The sequence below is a fragment of the Carcharhinus amblyrhynchos genome, unplaced genomic scaffold (assembly GCF_965287045.1).
Source record: "Carcharhinus amblyrhynchos unplaced genomic scaffold, sCarAmb.v2.hapA scaffold_548, whole genome shotgun sequence".
Lineage (NCBI taxonomy): Eukaryota > Metazoa > Chordata > Chondrichthyes > Carcharhiniformes > Carcharhinidae > Carcharhinus > Carcharhinus amblyrhynchos.
In genome coordinates this window covers 56,921-79,598 of record NW_027650288.1, presented here as the reverse complement: position 1 = coordinate 79,598, position 22,678 = coordinate 56,921, and the positions used below count along the sequence as shown (strand labels likewise).

General features: G+C 49.0%; 1 protein-coding gene across 5 annotated transcripts in view; it reads right to left on the bottom strand.

Annotated features, from left to right (window-relative positions):
* LOC145339585 (testis-specific serine/threonine-protein kinase 4-like) overlaps window positions 1-22,659 on the bottom strand; it is a 42,712-nt gene extending 20,053 nt beyond the window's left edge. For 3 of the 5 annotated variants that reach the window (XM_080184075.1, XM_080184078.1, XM_080184079.1), the window contains exon 1: window positions 13,455-14,276. In XM_080184075.1, the coding sequence (XP_080040201.1) occupies window positions 13,455-13,873 (419 nt within the window). In that variant the 5' untranslated portion in view covers window positions 13,874-14,276. Of the gene's footprint in view, window positions 1-13,454; window positions 14,277-21,772 lie in introns of those variants that run through there. The other 2 variants (XM_080184076.1, XM_080184077.1) reach the window with 2 other exon arrangements.
* Between the last annotated feature and the right edge of the window lie 19 nt (window positions 22,660-22,678).

Sequence of the window (22,678 nt, the reverse complement as noted above, 5' to 3'; positions counted from 1 at the left end):
TTTGTCAATCTTTGTTGACATTTAAACCTCTCCCAATCCTCTTCTCGCCCACTACTCTTAGCTACTCTAAATTCCTCCGCTTTTAATTTAACACTTTCCTTCACCTCCTTCGTTATCCACGGCTTATTACCTCTCCTCCTACGGTCCTTTTTGACCATCGGAATAAATTTCCGCTGAGCACCAAGAAAGATCTCCTTAAAGATCCTCCACTGCTCCTCAGCAGACCCTCCCTCCAACGCGCTCCCCCAGTCAACATTCGCCAATTCTTCTCTCATCCTACCGTACTCCCCTCTATTCAAAGTACGCGTGTCCGGGAACCCACTTTCTCCTCCTCCATCTGCACCAGAAACTCCACCATACAATGATCACTCTCTCCAAGAGGATCCTTCACCGCAAGGTCCCTAATTCTACCTGCCTCATTACATAGCACCAGATCCAAGATAGCTCGCTCCCTCGTCGGCTCCAACACACACTGTTCCAGGAAACTATCCCGGCAGCATTCCAAGAACTCCTCCTCGAGCCCACCGCGTCCAACATGGGTCGACCAATCAATATGCAGATTGAAATCCCCCATAACTACAGCCGTCCCATTCCTGCATGCCGCACTTATTTGTGCGTTAACAGCCCGCCCTACCTCCAGATCATTATTCGGGGGCCTATAGACGACACCCACCAGCGTCTTCCTCCCTTTGCTGTTCCTAATCTCCACCCACAACGATTCCACGTTCTGCTCCTTGGCTCCAATATCATCCCTTGCTACCACCTTGATGCTATCCTTAATCAGCAGAGCTACGCCACCCCCTTTTCCCTCCTGCCTATCCTTCCTAAACACTTGATAGCCCTGTACATTCAGCTCCCAGTCCCTGTCACCTTGCAGCCATGTCTCTGTAATGGCCACCAGATCGTATCCATTTGTGTTGATCTGCGCCACCAGCTCATTCACTTTATTCCGAATGCTTCGTGCATTCAGATAAAGCGCTTTCATCCCAGCCTTCACCTGGACCCTATTTGCCATAACGCCACCAACCATACTCACACCCCCTACTCCCTCTATTATTGGGACATCCTCGGCCTCTTCCCTTACATGTACACTCTCCTTAACTTTAGACCTTGTAAGGTCACCTATCCTCGCACCCTCCCCCCCCCTAATTAGTTTAAAGCCCTGTCTACAGTCCTCTTTACTCGATTCGCCAGCACTCTGGTCCCAGCACGGTTCAGACCAACCCCATCCCGCCCGAACAGGTCCCACCTACCCCAATACTGGTGCCAATGCCCCATAAATTCAAACCCATTCCTCCCACACCAATCCTTGAGCCACCCATTCACTTCCTTAATCCTGTCAACCCTACGCCCGTCTGCACTTGGTTCAGGCAGTAGCCCAGAGACGACCACCTTGTCGGTTCTACTTTTTAATTCCATTCCCAGCTTTTCATACTCCCTCCCCAGATCCTCAGTTCGCATTTTGCCTACGTCGCCGGCACCCACATGTACCACAACGACCGGATTTTCACCCTCCCACTCCAGGTTCCTCTGCAGCCCAGCTGTGACATCCTGTACCCGAGCACCAGGCAGACAACACACCCTTCTGTGCACTTTGTCATTGTGACAAAGGACAGTGTCAACACCCTTCACCCCACTATCTCCAATCACTACTATGTTCCTTTTCCCCTTCTCTTTGCCTATGTCCTGCTGCATCACTGTACCGTGTGCAGTTTGCTCACCAACCTCACCTGCCTCACCCTCTTCCAGACTGGAAGCAAGAACCTCAAACCTGTTATGCAGATTAAGAGGCTGAGGCCTCCGCTCCTCACCCCCCTTCCTCCTCCCAGCAGCCCCCTCTTGTCCCTGACCCTTAGAGTTAGCCAGTCTAGGGGGGGTGGATGTCACTTGCACCCCATTGACAATGGCACCCTCTCTCCCCGTGATGAGCCTCAGTGTCTGTAGCTCAGAGGCCAGCTCATCCACCTTGAGCTGGAGCTCCTCCAGCAACCTGCACTTACTACAGGCATGGTCACTGGGATGGACCCTGGGGTCCACCAGTTCCCATATCATACAGAAACCACACATCACATGCCCCTCCATTATTCACTGTAGTAGTTTTGAAAAGAAATTTTTTTTCCTTGTTTTTTCAAACGAACTCACCTGGCCTTTTTTCACTCCAGCCCTTTTTGATATTAAGCCCTATTAGCTCACTCTGCTTCCCTCTCACTCCGCTGCCCGCTGTCTACACCAGGCCTCCTTTTAAACCTGGCGCTGATTTAAAGCTGTCTGGCCCACAACTCCCTTCTAACCACTCCCTCAGAATTCTTAAAGCAGTAAATACAATAAATGCTTTAAACAGTTCTACAAAGAACAAAGTGCTTTAAACTTATTTTAAACATAGAACACTACAGCACAAACAGGCCCTTTGGCCCACAAGTTGCACCAATCACATCTATACCTGCTAAGCCATAGACCTATCTATAACTCCCAATCCCATTAGATCCCATATACTCAGCCAGAAGTCTTTTAAAAGACTTCACCTCCATCACCACCACCGACAGCAGCTGATTCCATTCACTCACCACCCTCTGAGTGAAAAACTTACCCCTAACATCTCCTCTGTACTTGCTTCCCTGCACCTTAAATCTGTGTCCTCTCGTAGCGACCATTTCAGCCCTGGGAAATAGCCTCTGAGAATCCACCCTATCTATACGTAGAACATAGAACATAGAACATTACAGCGCGGAACAGGCCCTTCGGCCCACAATGTTGCGCCGACCAGTCTTATTTTAAAAAAAAACATTGACCCACTAATCTAAACCAATCCCTTTTCGTCCATAAACCTATCCACCAATCTCTTAAACGCCCCCAAACTAGGTGCATTTACAACTGCAGCAGGCAGGGCATTCCAGTCCCTCACCACCCTCTGGGTAAAGAACCTGCCCCTGACATCCGTCCTATAACTACCCCCCCTTAATTTAAAGCCATGCCCCCTCGTGCTAGCTTTCTCCATCCGAGGAAACAGGCTATCACCATCCACCCTATCTAAACCTCTAATCATCTTATATGTTTCTATTAGATCCCCTCTTAGCCGCCTTCTTTCCTCTCAACATCTTATAAACCTCTATCAGGTCACCTCTCAATCTTCGTTTCTCCAGGGAGAAGAGTCCCAGCTCCCTCAACCTATCCTCATGAGGCGTGCCTCCCAATCCAGGCAACATCCTTGTAAATCTCCTCTGCACCCTCTCAATAGCTTCCACGTCCTTCCTACAGTGAGGTGACCAGAACTGTGCACAATACTCCAAGTGGGGTCTGACCAGGGTCTTACAAAGTTGCAGCATTACCTCCCGACTCCTAAACCCAATCCCTCGATTAATGAGGGAGAGTTCTGAGGCCAGAACTCTCCATTCACCTGACAAAGGGGCAAACCCCGAAAGCTAGTGAGTTTACTGTCAAATAAATTGGTTGGACTTAAACCTGGTGTTGACAGACTTCTTGCTGTGTTTACCCCAGTCCGATGCCGGCATGTCCACATCATCAGCAGTGCGCCTCAGGGATCAAAGAACAAAATCAGCCCGGGAAACAGGACCTTCAGCCCAACGAGCCCGCGCCGCCATCTCAACACCACCAGTCCACCTCTCTACCCATGACCTCTATCTAATGTTTTATGGCCATCCAGATTGAGGGAATCTGATTGTAGGGACAATTTATTCCTGCCAATCGGTCTAACAGCACATCTTTGGGGTGTGGGAGGAAACCGGAGCACCCGGAGAAAACCCACGCAAGCACGGGGAGAATGCGCAAACTCCCCACAGACACCGGCCCAAATCCATGTGTCTGCACAGCAATCAGCGGTAGTCACTGAGCTGTCGTCTTGCCCAGTATCTGGTCCAGTTTAGGCACACACTAACGACATGAAGCACTAGGCCAATCTTGAACAACCAAGAGCAGCCCCAGTACGACCTATCGCGTGTATGCCCCTCGTTGGACATGAGGTGGACCGACTTAAAACCTGTGAATGAAAGAGAAAAAAAAAATTATTATCACACCATACCCATTTACATTACCAGGGACGCCCCAATGCTAATGACCCTTATTTAAAAGGTTCTCCTATATCCACCCATCTCCAACTCAGTCATGTGCCTGTCTAAGTTACCCTTAAATGACTCTAGCTTGTTTGCCTCCACCACCTTACTTGGCAGAGCATTCCATACCCCCACTACCCTCTGTGTGAAAAACCTCCCTCTAATATCGTGTTGTACCGCTCCCCCCTCACCTTAAGTCCATGGCCCCTTGTCCTACGTGTCTCTATCATAGGAAATAGCTTACCTCTATTTACTCTATCTATACCCTTCATAATCTTATATACCTCTAATAGATCCCCCCTCAGTCGGCGTCTTTCAAGGGAAAAGAGCCCCAATTTCTTCAATCTTTCCTCATACCCCAGTCCTTCCATACCAGGCAACACCCTGGTAAACCTCCTCTGCACTCTCTCCAGAGTCTCCACGTCCTTCCAGTAGTAAGGCGACCAGAACTGTACACAGTACTCCAAATGCAGCCGAACCAATGTTCTGTACAACTGCAACATTAGACTCCAGCTCTTATATTCTATACCCCTTCCGATAAAGGCTAACATACCATAGGCTTTCTTCACCACACTCTCCACTTGCCACCTTCAAAGACTTGTGCACTTGCACCCCCAGGTCTCGCTGCGACTCTATACTCCTTACAGGCTTACCCTTTATCATATAATTTCCCCCTACATTATTCCGGCCAAAATGCATCACCTCACATTTATCTGGATTAAACTCCATTTGCCATGTACCTGCCCAATCAACCAGCCTATCAATATTCTGCTGTATTGCCAGACACTGCTCCTCACTGCCCGCCAATCCAGCCATCTTGGTGTCATCAGCAAATTTGCTGATCACACCACCTACTCCCTCTTCCAAATCATTTATATACACTACAAAGAGAAGAGGTCCCAGTACCGAGCCCTGCGGCACACCACTAGTGACAGACCTCCAGCTAGAAAAAGACCCCTCCACAACTACTCTCTGACTCCTCTTTGCAAGCCAGTTCTCTACCCATCTAGATACCTGACCACATATCCCATGAGCTTTAATCTTCTGTACCAACCTACCATGAGGGACATTGTCAAACGCCTTACTGAAATTTATCATTTATATTAATGATTTGGATGAGAATATAGGGGGCATGGTTAGTAAGTTTGTAGATGACACCAAGATTGGTGGCATAGTGGACAGTGAAGAAAGTTATCTCCAATTGCAACAGGATCTTGATCAATTGGGCCAGTGGGCTGACAAATGGCAGATGGGAGTTTAATTTGGACAAATGCGAGGTGATGCATTTTGGTAGATTGAACCAAGGCAGGACTTGCTCAGTTAATGGTAGAGCACTGGGGAGAGTTACAGAACAAAGAGATCTCGGGGTACATGTTCATAGCTCCTTGAAAGTGGAGTCACAGGTGGACAGAGTGATGAAGAAGGCATTCAGCATGCTTGGTTTCATCGGTCAGAACATTGAGTACAGGAGTTGGGACGTTTTGTTGAAATCGTACGTGACATTGGTAAGACCACACTTGGAATACTATGCACAGTTCTGGTCACCCTATTGTAGAAAGAATATTATTAAACTAGAAAGAGTGCAGAAAAGATTTACTAGGATGCTACCGGGACTTGGTGGATTGAGTTATAAGGAGGCCGAATAGACTGGGACTTTTTTCTCTGGAGTGTAGGAGGCTGAGGGGTGATCTTATAGAGGTCTATAAAATAATGAAGGACATAAATCAGCTATATAGTCAATATCTCTTCCCAAAGATAGGGGAGTCTAAAACTAGAGGTCATAGGATTAAGGTGAGAGGGGAGAGATACAAAAGTGTCCAGAGGGGCAATTTTTTCACACAGAGGGAGGTGAGTGTCTGGAACAAGCTGCCAGAGGTAGTAGTAGAGGCGGGTACAATTTTATCTTTTAAAAAGCATTTAGATAGTTACATGGGTACGGTGGGTGTAGAGGGATATGGGCCTAATGCAGGCAATTGGAATTAGCGTAGGGGTTTTAAAGAAAAGGGTGAGTGGCATGGATAAGTTGGGCCGAAGGGCCTATTTCCATGCTATAAACCTCAATGACTCCATGTGAGGGAAAAGCGTTTTTACCCAGAGAGTGGTGACGGTCTGGAATGTGCTACCTGGGAGGGTGGTGGAGGCAGGTTGTCTTTCGTCCTTTGAAGAATACCTGGATGAGCACATGACTCGCCCTAACATTCAAGTCTCTGGGCCAAGTGCTGGGAGTGGGATTAGGTGGGCAGGTCAGGGCTTTCATGCATTGGTGCAGACTCGGTGAACCTCTTCTGCACTGTAGTACTCTGTGAAAACAACTCCAGCCCTAACCAGCCTGTCTTCATAGATGAATCGCTCCAGCCAAGGCAACATCCTGGTGAATCTCCTCTGCAACTTCTCTAAGCGCAATCACATCCTTCTTATAATGTGGCAACCAGAGCTGCACGTAGTACTCTAGCTGTGGCCTAATCAGGATTTTGTACAACTCCATCATCAGCTCCCTGCCCTTTGATTCTACGTCTTTTAAAGGCAAGTATCCCATATGCCTTCTTAACCACCTTATCTATGTGTCCTACTGCCTTCAGGGATCTATGGACATGCACCACAAGGTTCCTCTGTACTTCCTGGTGTCCTTCATTGTATATTCCCTTGACTTGTCAATCCTCCCAAAATGCCTCATCTTAAACTTTTCAGGGTTAAATTCCACTTACCACTAATCTGCCCACCTAATCAGCTCATTTATAACATCCTGTAATCATAGAATTTCGACAGTGCAGAAGGAGGGCATTCAACCCATTGAGACTGCACTGACAACAATCCCACCCAAGCCCTATCCTTGTAACTCCACGCATTTATCCTACTAATCCCCCCAATACTATCAGACAATTTAGCATAGAACATAGAACATAGAACATTACAGCGCGGAACAGGCCCTTCGGCCCACAATGTTGCGCCGACCAGTCTTATTTTTTAAAAAAAAACATTGACCCACTAATCTAAACCAATCCCTTTTCGTCCATAAACCTATCCACCAATCTCTTAAACGCCCCCAAACTAGGCGCATTTACAACTGCAGCAGGCAGGGCATTCCAGTACCTCACCACCCTCTGGGTAAAGAACCTGCCCCTGACATCCGTCCTATAACTACCCCCCCTTAATTTAAAGCCATGCCCCCTCGTGCTAGCTTTCTCCATGGCAAATCCACCTAACTTGCACGTCTTCGGACATTAAGGGGAAAGTTAGCATGGCCAATCCACCTAACCTATACATGGGGCAGCACGGTGGCACAATGGTTAGCACTGCTGCCTCACAGCACCAGGGACCCAGGTTCAATTCCAGCCTTGGGTCACTGTCTGCGTGGAGTCTACACATTCTCCCCTGTGTCTGCATGGATTTCCTCCGAGAGCTCCAGTTTCCTCCCACAGTCCAAAGATACGTGGGTTAGGTTGACTGGCCATGCTAAATTAACCCTAGTGTCAGGTGGATTAGCAGGGTAAATATGTGGGGTTACGGGAATGGGTGGGATTATGGTCGGTGCAGACTTGATGGGCCGAATGGCCTCCTTCTGCACTGTAGAGATTTGATCTTTGGAAACTGAGGTGCAATTTAGCACGGCCAATCCACCTAACCCGCACATCTCTGGACTGTGGGAGGAAACTGGAGCACTCGGAGGAAACCCACGCAGACCCGGGGAGAACATGCAGACTGCGTACAGACAGTGACCCAAGCCAGGAATCGAACCTGGGTCCCTAGTGCTGCAAGGCAGCAGGGCTAACTACTGTGCCACCGTACCAATCTAATCAGCCTCTCTTCGTAGCTAAAACACCCCAGCATGGGCAACATCCTGGTGAATGTTGGTGTCTCTCTCTGTGTGTCCGTGTTAAACTCTGACTCTCTCTAATTCCCCTCAGGTCCTCTCACTCCCTCGCTCTTAATCTGACCAAACTGCTGTCTGCTCAGTTTTCCCTCCATTCGCTCTCCTCGGTGCTGCCTTTCTCTCTCTCTCTCTCACAGAGCGTGGAAGAGTACAGCGAAGGAACAGGCTCTTCAGCCCACCATGTTGTGCCAATCACGATGCCAAATTAAACTATTCCCTTCTGCCTGCCCTTCGTACATATCCCTCGATTCCTCGCATATTATGTGCTCATCTAAAAGCCCCTTAAATGCCCCTACCGTATCTGCCTCCACCACCACCCCTGGCAGCGCTTTCCAGACACCGACCACTCTCTGTTAAAAAAAACTTGCCCTTCACATCTCCTTTGAACTTTCTCCCTCTCACCTTCAGCGCAGGCTCCCCGAGTATTAGACATTTCAACTCTCGGAGAAAAAGGTTCTAACTGTCAACCCGATCTACATCTCTCATAATTTTATAGACGTCTGCCAGGTCTCAAACCCTACTTTATCCAGCCTCTCCTTACAGCTCATACCCTCTAATCCAGGCAGCATCCTGGCAAACCACTTCTGCAACCCTCTTCAAAGCCCCCACATCCTTCCTGTAGTGTAGCAACCAGAATTGAAGGCAATACTCTAAAAGTGCGGCCTAACGAAAGTTTTATGAAGCTGCAACATGACATCCTGACTCTTGTACTCAATGCTCCAACCACTAAAGGCCAGCATGCTGTAGGCCTTCTTTACCACCCTCTCCTTTGAACCTGCCACTCTTTCAGGCAGTGAGTTCCAGATTCCCAGCATCCTCTGGATAAAAAAGTTTCTCCTCAAATCCCCTTAAATCCCCCTGATGTTAAATCTATGCCCAACACCCCCCCCAACCACCCCCCCAACCCCCCCCAACCTGCCCCCCCCCCAACCCCCCCCCCGCCCCCCCAACCTGCCCCCCCCCCCCAACCCCCCCCCCCGCCCCCCCAACCTGCCCCCCCCCCCCCCCCCCCCCCCCCGCACCCCCCCCTCCCCCCCCAACCAAACCTCCGGTTACTAATCCCTCTACTGAGGGGGAACATTTTCTTCCTATCTACCCTATTTACATCCCTCCTCATTTTGTACCCCCCCCTTCGCCTTCGCTGCTCCAGGGAAACAACCCCAGCCCTAACCAGCCTCTCTCTGCATAGCTGAAATGTTCCATCCAGCCCAGGCAACATCCTGGTGAATCTCCTCTGCATCCTCTCCACTGCAGTCCTTCCTATAATGTGGCAACCAGAACTGCACACAGTACTCTAGCTGTGGCCTAACCAACATTTTATAAAGCTCCACCATCACCTCCCAGCTCTTAGATTCTGTGCCTCGACTGATAAAGGCAAGTGTCCCTTGTAGGTACACTGCAGGTATTCTATTGTGAAGTTGTACGAATTAAGTCGTGGCATGATGGGAAAATTGATCAAGTATTTGGTACAAAGTAAGGAAAACTGACTCCGCATAACCTAAGACATGAATAAGACCCCAGAAGATCAAGTTATGCCTGACCTCTGTAAGACCTGATAAGGCTGGATGAGTGAGGTGAGATAAGGTCAGAAACGACAGAGTCATCAACCTTCCTCTGTTACATAAGAACATAAGAAATAGGAGCAGGAGTAGGCCAACTAGCCCTTCGAGCCTGCCCCGCCATTCAATAAGATCATGGCTGATCTGTCGTGGCTCAGTTCCACATTCCCGCCCTCTCCCCATAACCCTTAATCCCCTCTCTTATCAAAAACCCATCAACCCGCGTCTTAAAAATATTTAGCGAGGCAGCCTCCACCACTTCAACGGGCAGAGAATTCCAGAGATTCACCACCCTTTGAGTGAAGAAGTTCCTCCTCAACTCCGTTCTAAACCGCCCCCCACTTTATCTTGAGGCTGTGCCCCCTAGTCCTACTATCCTTTCTGAGCGGGAAGAGCCTCTCCACCTCTATCCTATCCATCCCATTCATCATCTTATACGTCTCAATGAGATCTCCCCTCATTCTTCTAAACTCTAACGAGTACAAGCCTAATTTATTCAGCCTCTCCTCATAGCTCAACCCCCTCAACTCCGGCATCAGCCTAGTAAACCTCCTCTGCACTCCCTCCAAGGCCAAAATATCCTTGCGTAAGTACAGCGCCCAAAATTGCACACAGTACTCCAGCTGCGGCCTCACCAATGCCCTATACAGCCGCAGCAAGACCTCCCTACTTTTATATTCAATCCCCCTCGCGATGAAGGCCAGCATCCCATTCGCCTTCCTGATCACCTGCTGCACCTGCAAGCTGGGTTTTTGCGACTCATGCACAAGGACCCCGAGGTCCCTCTGCACCATCGCCTGCTGCAGTTTTTCTCCACGTAAGTAATAATCCTTCCTACCATTATTCCTACCAAAGTGGACCACCTCGCACTTGCCAACATTAAATTCCATTTGCCATTTCCTGGCCCATTCGCCCAGCCTATCTGTTCTATCAAAGGACAAGATAAAGGTATGACTGATGAGACAGAGAGTTCTAGGAAGTCTGCAGGTTGTACCATGATTTATGACATTGCTTATGATGCTATTACTTTGAATAAGCTCTGGTCACACAAACTAATAATCATTATGTATAAATACTGAATTGATTCTTTATGTAAGGGCAGACTTGAAGAATTAGCAAGTCGTAACAACGGCTCTCTGAACCCAAGTTTTTGTCAATACTGCATGCAGTCTTTTGGAAATGAAGACAAGTTATTTTGTTGGTATGAACTTTCTACCACAGACAATCATAGAATCCTACCGTGCAGAAAGAGGCCCTTCGGCCCATCGAGTCTGCACCAAACACAATCCCACCCAGGCCCTACCCCATATCCCTATATATTTTACCCAGTAATCCCTCTAAACTACGCATCCCTAGACACCAAGGGGCAATTTCTTAGCACGGCCAATCAACCTAACCCACCCATCTTTGGACCGTGGGAGGAAACCGGAGCACCCGGAGGAAACCCACACAGACACAAGGAGAACGTGCAAACTCCACACAGACACTGACCCGAGCCTGGGATCGAATCCAGGACCCTGGAGCTGTGAAGCAGCAGTGCTAACCACTGTGCTACTGTGCCGCTCCAAGAATCAGGAAAATTTCCACTTCAACACTATGTATTCTAACCTTCTCGAGTGCCAACCTCCATGGATGAGATGGGTGACAAATGATGGAAAACAATGCCACATCCTGAGCAGCGGATGAATCGGACTTCCTAGAATCCCTACAATGCAGAAAGAGGCCATTTGGCCCATCAAGCCTGGACCAATCACAATCTCACCCGGCCCCACATGTTTACCGTTAGTCCTCCTGACACAAGGGGTTAATTTTTCATGGCCAATCAACCCCACGCATCTTTGGACTGTGGGAGAAAAAGACCGGAGCACCCTGAAGAAACTCATGCAGACACGGGAGAACGTGCCAACTCCGTACAGACGGTCATCCGAGGGTGGAATCGAACTGGGGTCCCTGGCACTATGAGGCAGCAGTACCAACCACTGTGCCACCGTGACTTAAAATAGAAACATAGAAAATAGGAACAGGAGACCATTGAGCCCTTCGAGCCTGTTCCACCATTCGTTTTGATCATGACAGATCATCCAATTCAATATCCTGATTTTCCCCCCATCATATCCCTCGATCCCTTTAGCCCCAAGAGCTCTAATTTCTTCTTGAAATCACACAACGTTTTGGTCTCAACTACACTCTGTGGGAGTGAATTCCTCACATTCACCATCCTCTGGGTGAATAAATTTCTCCTCACCTCAGTCCTAAAAGGTTGACCCCTTATCCTCAAATTATGACACTCCTAGTTCTGGACTCCCCCCACCACCAGGAATATTCTTTCTGAATCTACCCTGTCTAACCCTGATAGAATTTTATAGAGAGTGAGATCCCCTTTCACTCTTCTAAACTGCAGTGAATACAATCCTAACCGACTTAGTCTCTCCTCACGTGACAGACCTGCCATCCCAGGAAACAGCCTGGTAAACCGTCTCTGTACTCCCTCTATGGCAAGGACATCCTTCCTCAGATAAGGACACCAAAACTGCACACAACATTCCAGGCGTGGCCTCACCAACAACCTATACAATTGTAGCAAATCACCCCTGCCCTATACTCAAATCTCTTGCTCTGCAGGTCAACATACCATTTGCCTTCTTTACTGCCTGCTTGCACCTGCGTTCTTACCTTCAACAACTAATGCATGAGAACACCCAAGTTTCGTTGTACATTCCCTTCTCGCAATCTATAGTCATTCAAATAATAATCTGTTTTCCCATTCTTGCTCCTGAAGTGGATGACCTCAGATTTATCCACTGCATCTGTCAATCATTTGCCCATTCACTCAAATTACACCAAAGGATCTCTGCATCCTCTTCACAGCTCAACCCCCCCCCACCCAACTCTGTGTCATCTACATCCAGAAGATTTTCTTTTATTCATTTGTGGGACATGTCGCTGGCTGGGTCCAGCATTCATTGTGCAACCCTAGTTGCCCATGGAGGGCAGTTGAGAGTCAACCACATTGCTGGATGGCTCTGGAGACACATGTAGGCCAGACCGGGTAAGGACGGCAGATTTCCTTCCCTAAAGGGACATTAGTGAACCAGATGGGTTTTTCTGCCATTCGACAATGGTTTCACGGTGGTTATCACTGCTGCTACACAGCGGCCTAAGTCTCAGGTTCTTTGGACACCAAGGGGCAATTCAGCATGGCTAATCCACTAAGCCTGACATCTTTGGACACTAAATCACAGTGGCACAGTGGTTAGCACTGCTGCCTCGCAGCTCCAGGGACCCAGATGCGACTCCAGGCTTGAGTCACTACCTGGGCAGAGTCTGCACATTTTCCCCGTGTGTGCATGGCTTTCCTCCGAGTGTTCAAAAAGATGTACAGGTTAGGTGCACCGGCTATACTAAATCGCCCCTTATCGTCCAAAGATGTGTAGGTTAGGTGGATTTGCCATGGTAAATTACCCCTTAGTGTCCAAAGACATGCTGGTTAGGTGCATTGGCCATGCTAAATTGCCCCTTTATGCCCAAAGACATGCAGGTTAGGTAAAAGCAAATTACTGCGGACGCTGGAATCTGAAACCAAGAGAAAATGCTGGAAAATCTCAGTGGGTCTGGCAGCATCCGTAAGGAGAGCAAAGAGCTGATGTTTCGAGTCCAGATCACCCTTTGTCAAAACTAAAAGGCATAGAAAAAAAAACTGTCAGCTCTTTTCTCTCCTTACAGATGCTGCCAGACCTGCTGAGATTTTCCAGCATTTTCTCTTTGGGTTGCAGGTTAGGTGCAATGGCCGTGCTAAATTCTCCCTCAGTGCACCTGAACATCTGCCGGAATGTGGCATCTAGGGGGGAATTCTCACAGTAACTTCATTGTAGTGTTAATGTAAACTGACTTGTGACACTAACAAATAAATCTTTAAACCATTCAGAAAGTACCCCCCTGCCTCTGCTCTCTTCCTACCTGTGGACCACCCCTTTGCTGTGGATGTAGGCCATGCCCTGGCACAGCTGCTCGAACCATTTGCCTGTCGTCTTTTCATCGCAGGCCCCCTTCATGCGGATAATGTCCATCACCTCCCCCCTCGGCGCCAGCTCCAGCATGATGTAGACCCGGTTGGTGGTCTCGATGGACTGATAGAAGTTGATGAGGTTCGGGTGCTTGAGTGACTTCCAGATCTGGATCTCGCGTGGCAGGAACTTGCTGAGGAACTCCGCCTCAGCCCTCTCCTTCAGCAGCACCTTGACCGCCACGTTGGTCCGCCACTTCTTGAAGTAGGCCTCCCACACGATGGCATAGGCCCCCTTGCCTAGGTAGCGGCCCAGCTGGTAGCCATGCTTCTCCAAGATGGTGGACACCACTTTGGCCTGTGAGCTGGCCATTGGCTAAGGGTGAAGGGGAAGGGGCGGAGGGGTGGGATTGCCCTCAGTGCGGGCAAGCACCTTTAAAACATGGGCCGCAAACTTAGCACCTGCCCCTCCGACCCCTTCCCCGATTCAAAGGTACCCCAGGGCAGGCAAAGTGGGTGATTCAACGCCAATCTTGATTCAAATCCATCCCAGGGCTCTCAAAGTATTTACATCCTTCGCAAATAATTTTTTAAAAATATGGACGATCGTGCAATTATTTCCCTCTTGCCAAGGAGTGAATTATGTTATGTATATATATATCTTAAATATATATATATATATCATATATATATATAGATTTCAATTAAGATGAAAATTAAATGGCAGGTGAGGGAAGGAATGAGTTTAAAATGGCCACCGAGGAAGGAAGATGAAATGGAGGACGGGTCTGGAAGTAGCTACGAGCGGAGGCCTCCTTCAGAAGGCAAATGGCGTAGTCTTCATGTCGGACGTGAGGAGTGCTTCTTCGGGTGGGCGGGGGCAGAAGGGTGTCCAATCTATTACGTTGACGAGAAGGTCTGAGCCCATTGCCCGCAACCTGACTCTGGGCAGGAGACCGCCAGGGGGGTGGGAGGGGGAGGGGAGGGTGGGGCAGGCGGGGGGTGCAATTCTAAACCTCTGTGAGGTCACAAAGCTCGGGTGGGTTATAGGTCATCACATCACTGAGGGAAGGATAGAGAGATATAGAGAGAGATATAGAGAGACAGACAGAGAGAGATATAGAGAGACAGAGATAGAGACAGAGACAGAGAGAGGGAGAGAGACAGAGAGAGGGAGAGAGAGAGACAGGGAGAGATATAGAGAGAGAGCGAGAGAGACAGAGATAGAGGGAGAGAGACAGAGAGAGGGAGAGAGACAGAGAGAGGGAGACAGAGAGAGATAGATATAGAGAGAGAGAGAGAGACGGGGGATAGAGACAGAGAGAGGTAGAAACAGAGCGAGAGAGAGAGAGATAGAAACAGAGCGAGAGAGAGACAGAAAGAGAGAGAGAGAGACAGAGAGACAGAAAGAGAGACAGAGAGAGAGAGAGAGAGACAAAAAGAGACAGAAAGAAAGAGAGAGACAGAGAGAGAGAAAGATAGTCAGAGAGGGAGAGACAGATACATATAGAGAGACAGAGCGATATATAGAGACAAGGACAGACAGAGAGATAAGGTGAGACAGATATAGAGAGACAGAAAACAGTACAGCACAGGAAACAGGCCCTTCGGCCCTCCAAGCCTGCACCGCTCATGCTTCCAACTAGACCATTCTTCTGTATCCCTCTATTCCCAGTCTGCTCATGTGACTAACCAGATAAGTCTTAGATGATCCCAGCCTGTCCGCCTCCACCACCCTGCTTGGCAGTGCATTCCAGGCCCCCACTGCCCTCTGTGTAAAATACGTCACTCTGATATCTGTGTTAAACCTTGCCCACCTCACCTTGAACCTGTGACCCCTTGTGTTCATCACCTCTGACCTGGGAAAAAGTTTCCCGCTGTTCACCCTGTCTACGCCCTTCACAATTTTAAACCCTCTATTAGGTCTCCCCTCATCCTCTGTCTTTCCAGGGAGAACAACCCCAGTTTACCCAATCTCTCCTCATAGCTAAGACCCTCCACACCAGGCAACATCCTGGTAAACCTTCTCTGCACTCTCTCCAAAGCCTCCACGTTCTTCTGGCGACCAGAACTGGATGCAGTATTCCAAATGTAGCCTAACCAACGTTCTATATAGCTGCAACATCATACGCCAGCTTTTATATTCTATGCCCTGTCCTATAAAGGCAAGCATGCCATATGCCTTCTTCACTCCCTTCTCCACCTGTGTTGCCACCTTTAAGGATCTGTGAACCTGCACACCCAGATCCCTCTGTGTGTCTATACTCCTGATGGTTCTGCCACTTATTGTGTAACTCCCCTCTACATCAGTTCTACCAAAATGCATCACTTCGCATTTATTTGGATTAAATTCCATCTGCCATTTCTCCGCCCAGATTTCCAATCTATCTATATCCTGCTGTATTCTCTGACAACGTTCATCGCTGTCCACAAGTCCAGTCGTCTTTGTGTCGTCTGCAAACTTACTGATCACACCAGTTACACCTTCTTCCAAATCATTTATATATATCACAAACAAATGGTAGGGCCCTTTGAAATATTAGCATACAGAGGGATCTTTCCCTGAAGGTGGCAATTCAGGTGGACAAGGTGGTCAAGAAGGCGTAACAGCCTTCATTGGTCTGGGCATTGAGTATAAGAACTGGAGAATCAAGCTTTACGAGACTTTGGTTTGGATTCCGGCATTGGGAGTATTGCATGCAGTTCTGGTCGCCACACTCCCAGAAAGATGTTGACGCAATGGAAACGGTGCAGTCGAGATTTACCAGGATGTTGCCTGGTTTGGAGGATATGGACTACGAAGAAAGATTGAACAAACTTGGATTGTTTTCATTGCAGTGTCGGAGGATGAGAAAGGGACCTGTTAGGGGTTTACAAAATGAGTTTATTAATTGTCACAAGTAGGTTTACATCAACACTCCAATGAAGTTACTGTGAAAAATCCCCTAGTCGCCACAATCTTGCGCCTGTTCGGGTACACTGAGGGAGGATTTAGCACGGCCAATGCACCTAATCAGCACATCTTTTGGACTGTGGGAGGAAACCGGAGCACCCGAGGAAAACCATGCAGACACGGGGGAGAAAGTGCAGACTCTGCACAGACAGTAATCCAAGCCGGGAGTCGAACCCGGGTCCCTGGTGCTGTGAGGCAGCAGTGCTAACCCACTGTGCCACCCAGGCTTGGAGAGAGTGGGTAGTCAGAGTCAATTGCTTGTGGGGCAAAGGTTGAAAGTGAGATGTGAAAGTGAGATGGGAAGTTTAAAAGAGATGTCAGGGGCAAGTTTTTTTTTTACACAGCCTGGCGGTGAATGCCTGGAATGTGCTCGCGGAGGAGGTAGTGGAAGCAGATTCTACAACAATGTTGTAGAGGTATTCGGATGGAGAGATGGATAAGTAGGGAATACAGGGATCCTACAGGGGCAAGAAAACATCAGATGAGAGAAGCATTTGTGTCGCCACAGACTTGGTGGCCTGTTCCTGTGCTGTTCTTAATTCAAATTCCACTCTGTTCCAATAAGGGAATTGAACCTGGGTCCCCAGAATGAGTTTCTGGATTAATAGTCTATTGATAATACCACTAGATCATCGCCTCCACTTAAATCATTAATGTGGATGAGAATGTATGTGGATGTGCCGGCGTTGGACTCGGGTAAACACAGTAAAAAGCCTGACAACACCAGGTTTCAGTCCAACCGGTTTATTTGATAGTAAACTCACTAGCTTTCGGGTTAGCCCCTTCGTCAGGTGAATGGAGAGTTCTGGCCTCAGACAGAGCATATAAAGCACAACAGTTTACAGATTAGAATGCGAATCTTTACACCTAACCTGCTATTCAAGTCCTAAAGTGGCTGACAATGTGTGTGGAAGGAGCACTGATCACAGGTTAAAGAGATGTGTATTGTCCCCAGACAGTACAGTAAGTGAGGTTTTGCAAACCCAGGCAAGTCACGGGGGTTACAGATAGTGCGACATGAACCCAAGATCCCTGTTGAGACCGTCCTCGTGTGCGGAGCTTGGCTATCAGTCTCTGCTCAGCGACTCTGCGCTGTCGTGTGTCGTGAAGGCTGCCTTGGAGAATGCTTACCTGAAGGTCAGGGGCTGAATGCCCATGACCACTGATGTGTTCGCCAACAGGAAGGGAACAGTCTTGCCTGGTGATTGTCGAGCGATGTTCATTTATCCGTTGTCGTAGCGTCTGCATGGTCTCCCCAACGTACCATGCTTCGGGACATCCTTTCCTGAAACGTATCAGGTAGACAATGTTGGCCGAGTTGCAAGAGTATTTACCGTGTACCTGGTGGATGGTATTCTCACGTGTGATGATGGCATTCATGTTGATGATCCAGCATGTCTTGCAGAGGTTGCTGTGGTAGGGTTGTGTGGTATTGTGGTCACTGTTCTCCTGAAGGCTGGGTAGTCTGCTGCAGACAATGGTCTGTTTGAGGTTGTCTGAAGGTTGAGGTTGAGGTTGTCACGATCCTCCTCATCTGAGCAAATCCTGTGTATACAGAGGGCTTGTCCATAGGGAATGGCTTCTTTAACATGTTTAGGATGGAAGCTGGAGAAGTGGAGCATTGAGAGATTGTCTGTGGGCTTGCGGTACAGGATTGTGACAGACACCTCCAGACGCTGAAACATGCCCTCATAATAACAGGATATGGCGCTCGACTCATAGATCGACAGTTCTGATGCGCCACAGCGTAAAACCACACCAACCTCCTCAGAAGACAAACACGGGACACAGTGGACAGAGTACCCTTCGTCATCCAGTACTTCCCCGGAGCGGAGAAACTACGACATCTTCTCCGGAGACTTCAACGTATCACTGATGAAGACGAACATCTCGCCAGGGCCATCCCCACACCCCCACTTCTTGCCTTCAAACAACCACGCAACCTCAAACAGACCATTGTCTGCAGCAAACTACCCAGCCTTCAGGAAAACAGTGACCACAATACCACACAACCCTGCCACAGCAACCTCTGCAAGACATGCCGGATCATCAACATGGATGCCATCATCACACGTGAGAACACCATCCACCAGGTATACGGTACATACTCTTGCAACTCGGCCAACATTGTCTACCTGATACGTTGCAGGAAAGGATGTCCCGAAGCATGGTACGTTGGGGAGACCGTGCAGACGCTACGACAATGGATAAATGAACATCGCTCAACAATCACCAGGCAAGACTGTTCCCTTCCTGTTGGCGAACACTTCACTGGTTGTGGACATTCAGCCTCTGACCTTCGGGTAAGCATTCTCCAAGGCGGCCTTCACGACACACGACAGCACAGAGTCGCTGAGCAGAGACTGATAGCCAAGCTCCACACACGAGGATGGTCTCAACAGGGATCTTGGGTTCATGTCGCACTGTAACCCCCGTGACTTGCCTGGGTTTGCAAAACCTCACTTACTGTACTGTCTGGAGACAATACACATCTCTTTAACCTGTGATCAGTGCTCCTTCCACACACATTGTTAGCCACTTTAAGACTTGAACAGCAGGTTAGGTGTAAAGATTCGCATTCTAATCTGTAATCTCTAAACTGTCTGTGCTTTATATGCTCTGTCCGAGGCCAGAACTCTCCATTCACCTGACGTTTAGTAGAGAGTAGTAGTGGAGGGGTCCTTTTCTAGCTGGAGGTCTGTCACTAGTGGTGTGCCGCAGGGCTCAGTACTGGGACCTCTTCTCTTTGTAGTGTATATAAATGATTTGGAAGAGGGAGTAGGTGGTGCATTTTGGCCGGAATAATGTAGGGGGGAGTTATATGATAAAGGGTAAGCCCATAAGGAGTATAGAATTGCAGCGAGACCTGGGGGTGCAAGTGCACAAGTCTTTGAAGGTGGCAGTGCAAGTGGAGAGTGTGGTGAAGAAAGCCTATGGTATGTTAGCCTTCATAGGAAGGGGTATAGAATATAAGAGCTGGAGTCTAATGTTGCAGTTGTACAGAACGTTGGTTAGGCCGCATTTGGAGTACTGCGTCCAGTTCTGGTCGCCTTTCTACCGGAAGGACATGGAGACTCTGGAGAGAGTGCAGAGGAGGTTTACCAGGATGTTGCCTGGTATGGAAGGACTGGGGTAAGAGGAAAGATTGAATAAATTGGGGCTCTTTTCCCTTGAAAGACGCCGACTGAGGGGGGATCTAATAGAGGTATATAAGATTATGAAGGGCATAGATAGAGTAAACAGAGGTAAGCTATTTCCTATGATAGAGACACGTAGGACAAGGGGCCATGGACTTAAGGTGAGGGGGGAGAGGTATAACACAGATATTAGAGGGAGGTTTTTCACACAGAGGGTAGTGGGGGTATGGAATGCTCTGCCAAGTAAGGTGGTGGAGGCAAACACGCTAGAGTCATTTAAGAGTAACTTAGACAGGCACATGACTGGGTTGGAGATGGGTGGATATAGGAGATTGTTTTAAATAAGGGTCATTAGCATTGGGGTGTCCCTGGTAAGGCACATGGATATGGTACAACAATAATGTTTTTTTTCTCTTTTCATTCACACGTTTTAAGTCGGTCTGCCTTGTTGTCCAACGAGGGGCATACACGCGATGGGTCGTACTTGGGCTGCTCTTGGTTGTTCGAGATTGGCCTAGTGCTTCACGTCGTTAGTGTGTGCCTAAACTGGACAAGATACTGGGCAAGACGACAGCTCAGTGACTATCACTGTTTGCTGTGCAGACACATGGATTTGGGCCGGTGTCTGTGGGAGTTTGCGCATTCTCCCCGTGCTTGCGTGGGTTTTCTCCGGGTGCTCCGGTTTTCTCCCACACCCCAAAGATGTGCTATTAGGCTGATTGGCAGGAATAAATTGTCCCTAAATTAGTTTCCCTCAATCTGGATGGCCATAAAACATTAGACAGGGGTCACGGGTGGACGGGGGGGACTGGTGGTGTTAAGATGGCGGCACGGGCTCGTTGGGCCGAAGGGCCTGTTTCCCGGGCTGTTTTTGTTCTTTGTACTTTCTCAGGAGCCTAAGGAAATTCGGCACGTCTGCTACAACTGTCGCCAATTTTCACAGACGCACTATAGAAAGCTGCTTTCTGGTTGATTCACAGCTTGGTATGGCCCCTGCTCTGCCCAAGACTGCAAGAAATTCCAAAAGATTGTGAACGTAGCCCAATCCATCACACAAACCAGCCTCCCATTCACTGACATTGTCTACACTTCCTGCTGCCTTGGAAAAGCAGCCAGCATAATCTTGCACCCTGGACTTACTCTCTTGCACCTCCTTTCATCGGGAAAAAGATATAAAAGTCTAAGGTCATGCACCAACCAACTCAAGAACAGCTTCTTCCCTGCTGCCATCAGACTTTTGAATAGACCTACCTCTCAGTAAGTTGATCTTTCGCTACACCCTAGCTGCGGCTGTAACACTACATTCTGCACTCTCTCCTTTCCTTCTCGAGGAAGGGGAACTTTCAGGTGCTGGTGTTCACCATGTGTCTGCTGCCCCTTGACCTTCCAGGAGGTAAAAGCGGCGGGTTTGGAAGGTGCCGTTGAAGGAGCCTCGGCGAGTCGTTGCGGTGCATCTTGTAGATGGTACGTACACACTGCTACCACCGTGCGTGGGTAGTGGAGGGAGTGAAAGTTTGTGGATGAGATGCCCATCAATGCGGGGCTGCTTCGTCCTGGACGGTGTCCAGCTTCTCGACTGTTAGAACGTAGAACAGTACAGCACAGTACAGGCCCTTCGGCCCTCGATGTTGTGCTGAGCTTCGTCCGAAACCAAGATCAAGCTATCCTGCTCCTATCATTCTGATGTGCTTCCATGTGCCGTCCAGTGACCGCTTGAAAGTTCCTAAAGTGTCCACTATCACAGCAGGCAGTCTATTCCACACCCCAACCACTCTCTGAGTAAAGAACCTACCTCAGCCATCCCTCCAATATCTCCCACCATGAACCTTATAGTTATGACCCCGAATAAGCTGCTCTTCCAGGCCAGTGGAGAGTATTCCATCGCAATCCTGATTTGTGTCTTCTAGATGGTGGACAGGCTTTGGGGGGGTGGGAGGGTGGGGGGCAGTCAGGAGATGAGTTATTGTCCACAGAATTCCCAGCTCTGGTAAATGTCGGTAGGACAGTAAGTGAGATTTTGCAAGTCCAGTCAAGTCATAACCCCAGGGGGTTACAAATAGTGCAACATGAACCCAAGATCCCGATTGAGGCAGTCCTCACGTGTGCGGAAATTGACAATCAGTCTCTGCTCAGCGACTCTACGTTGTTGTGTGCTGTGAAGGCCGCCTTGGAGAATGCTTACCCAAAGGTCAAAGGCCGAATGCCCATGACCGCTGGTCCATGGACTGGTCCAGTTCAGTTTCTGGTCCCTGTAACAACCCCCAGGATGTTGAGTGTGATGGGCATTCAGCGATGGCAAAGCCATTAAATGTCAAGTGTGCGATGGTCAGGTTCTCTCTTGTTGTTGGTGGAGCCTCCAAGCTGTGTCAACACCCCCAGCAGAGAGAGAGGGGGGTGCATGCCAATGACTTCATCACCAACCTGGGCGCTGGGGGGCTGTCAGTGACGTCATCGCCGGCCAGAGGGCGGGGCCTACTGCACACGTCAACACCGCCCAGAAGGCGGGGCTGGCTGCACACGTCATCACCGTCCCGAGTGCGGGGCCTGCTGCGCACGTCACAATAGGCGTTGCCTGGATACTCCATCAAGCGGTCTTCCGGAAGTCCCAAGGCCGCCATTTTGAAATTGACGGTTTAAGCAAATTATTTTTGGGAAAAAAACCCATAAAATGCAGAAAACAAACGCGGGCCGCACGAATGCCTCGCCTTTCTATGACTTTTGTTTTCTTAAAGACAAGGAAATAGATAAGAAATCGGGGGATGACAGATTTAATGTCAGCCCCGACTCGTGGTGACGCGACGCCTCGTTGACAAAACAGGAAAGGCGTCACTTTTAACCGACGATTTTTTTTTGTTTCCTTTCCCTTCTCCCCATGAGTGCAAAGCCGTGACCTTCCCTATCGACTTCCGGTCACTTCGCGACGATCCCGACTTAACCTTCGGTCGTTCTTTCCCTACCGACTTCCGGTCGACTCACACACCCGTCCCAACCGGTACTTCCGCTCCAATCTCCCCACTTGCGGCCGAATACTTCGCCCTCCGGCTCTCACATTCCCGACTTCCGGTCAGTGTCCGCCGCCCCTCCATGC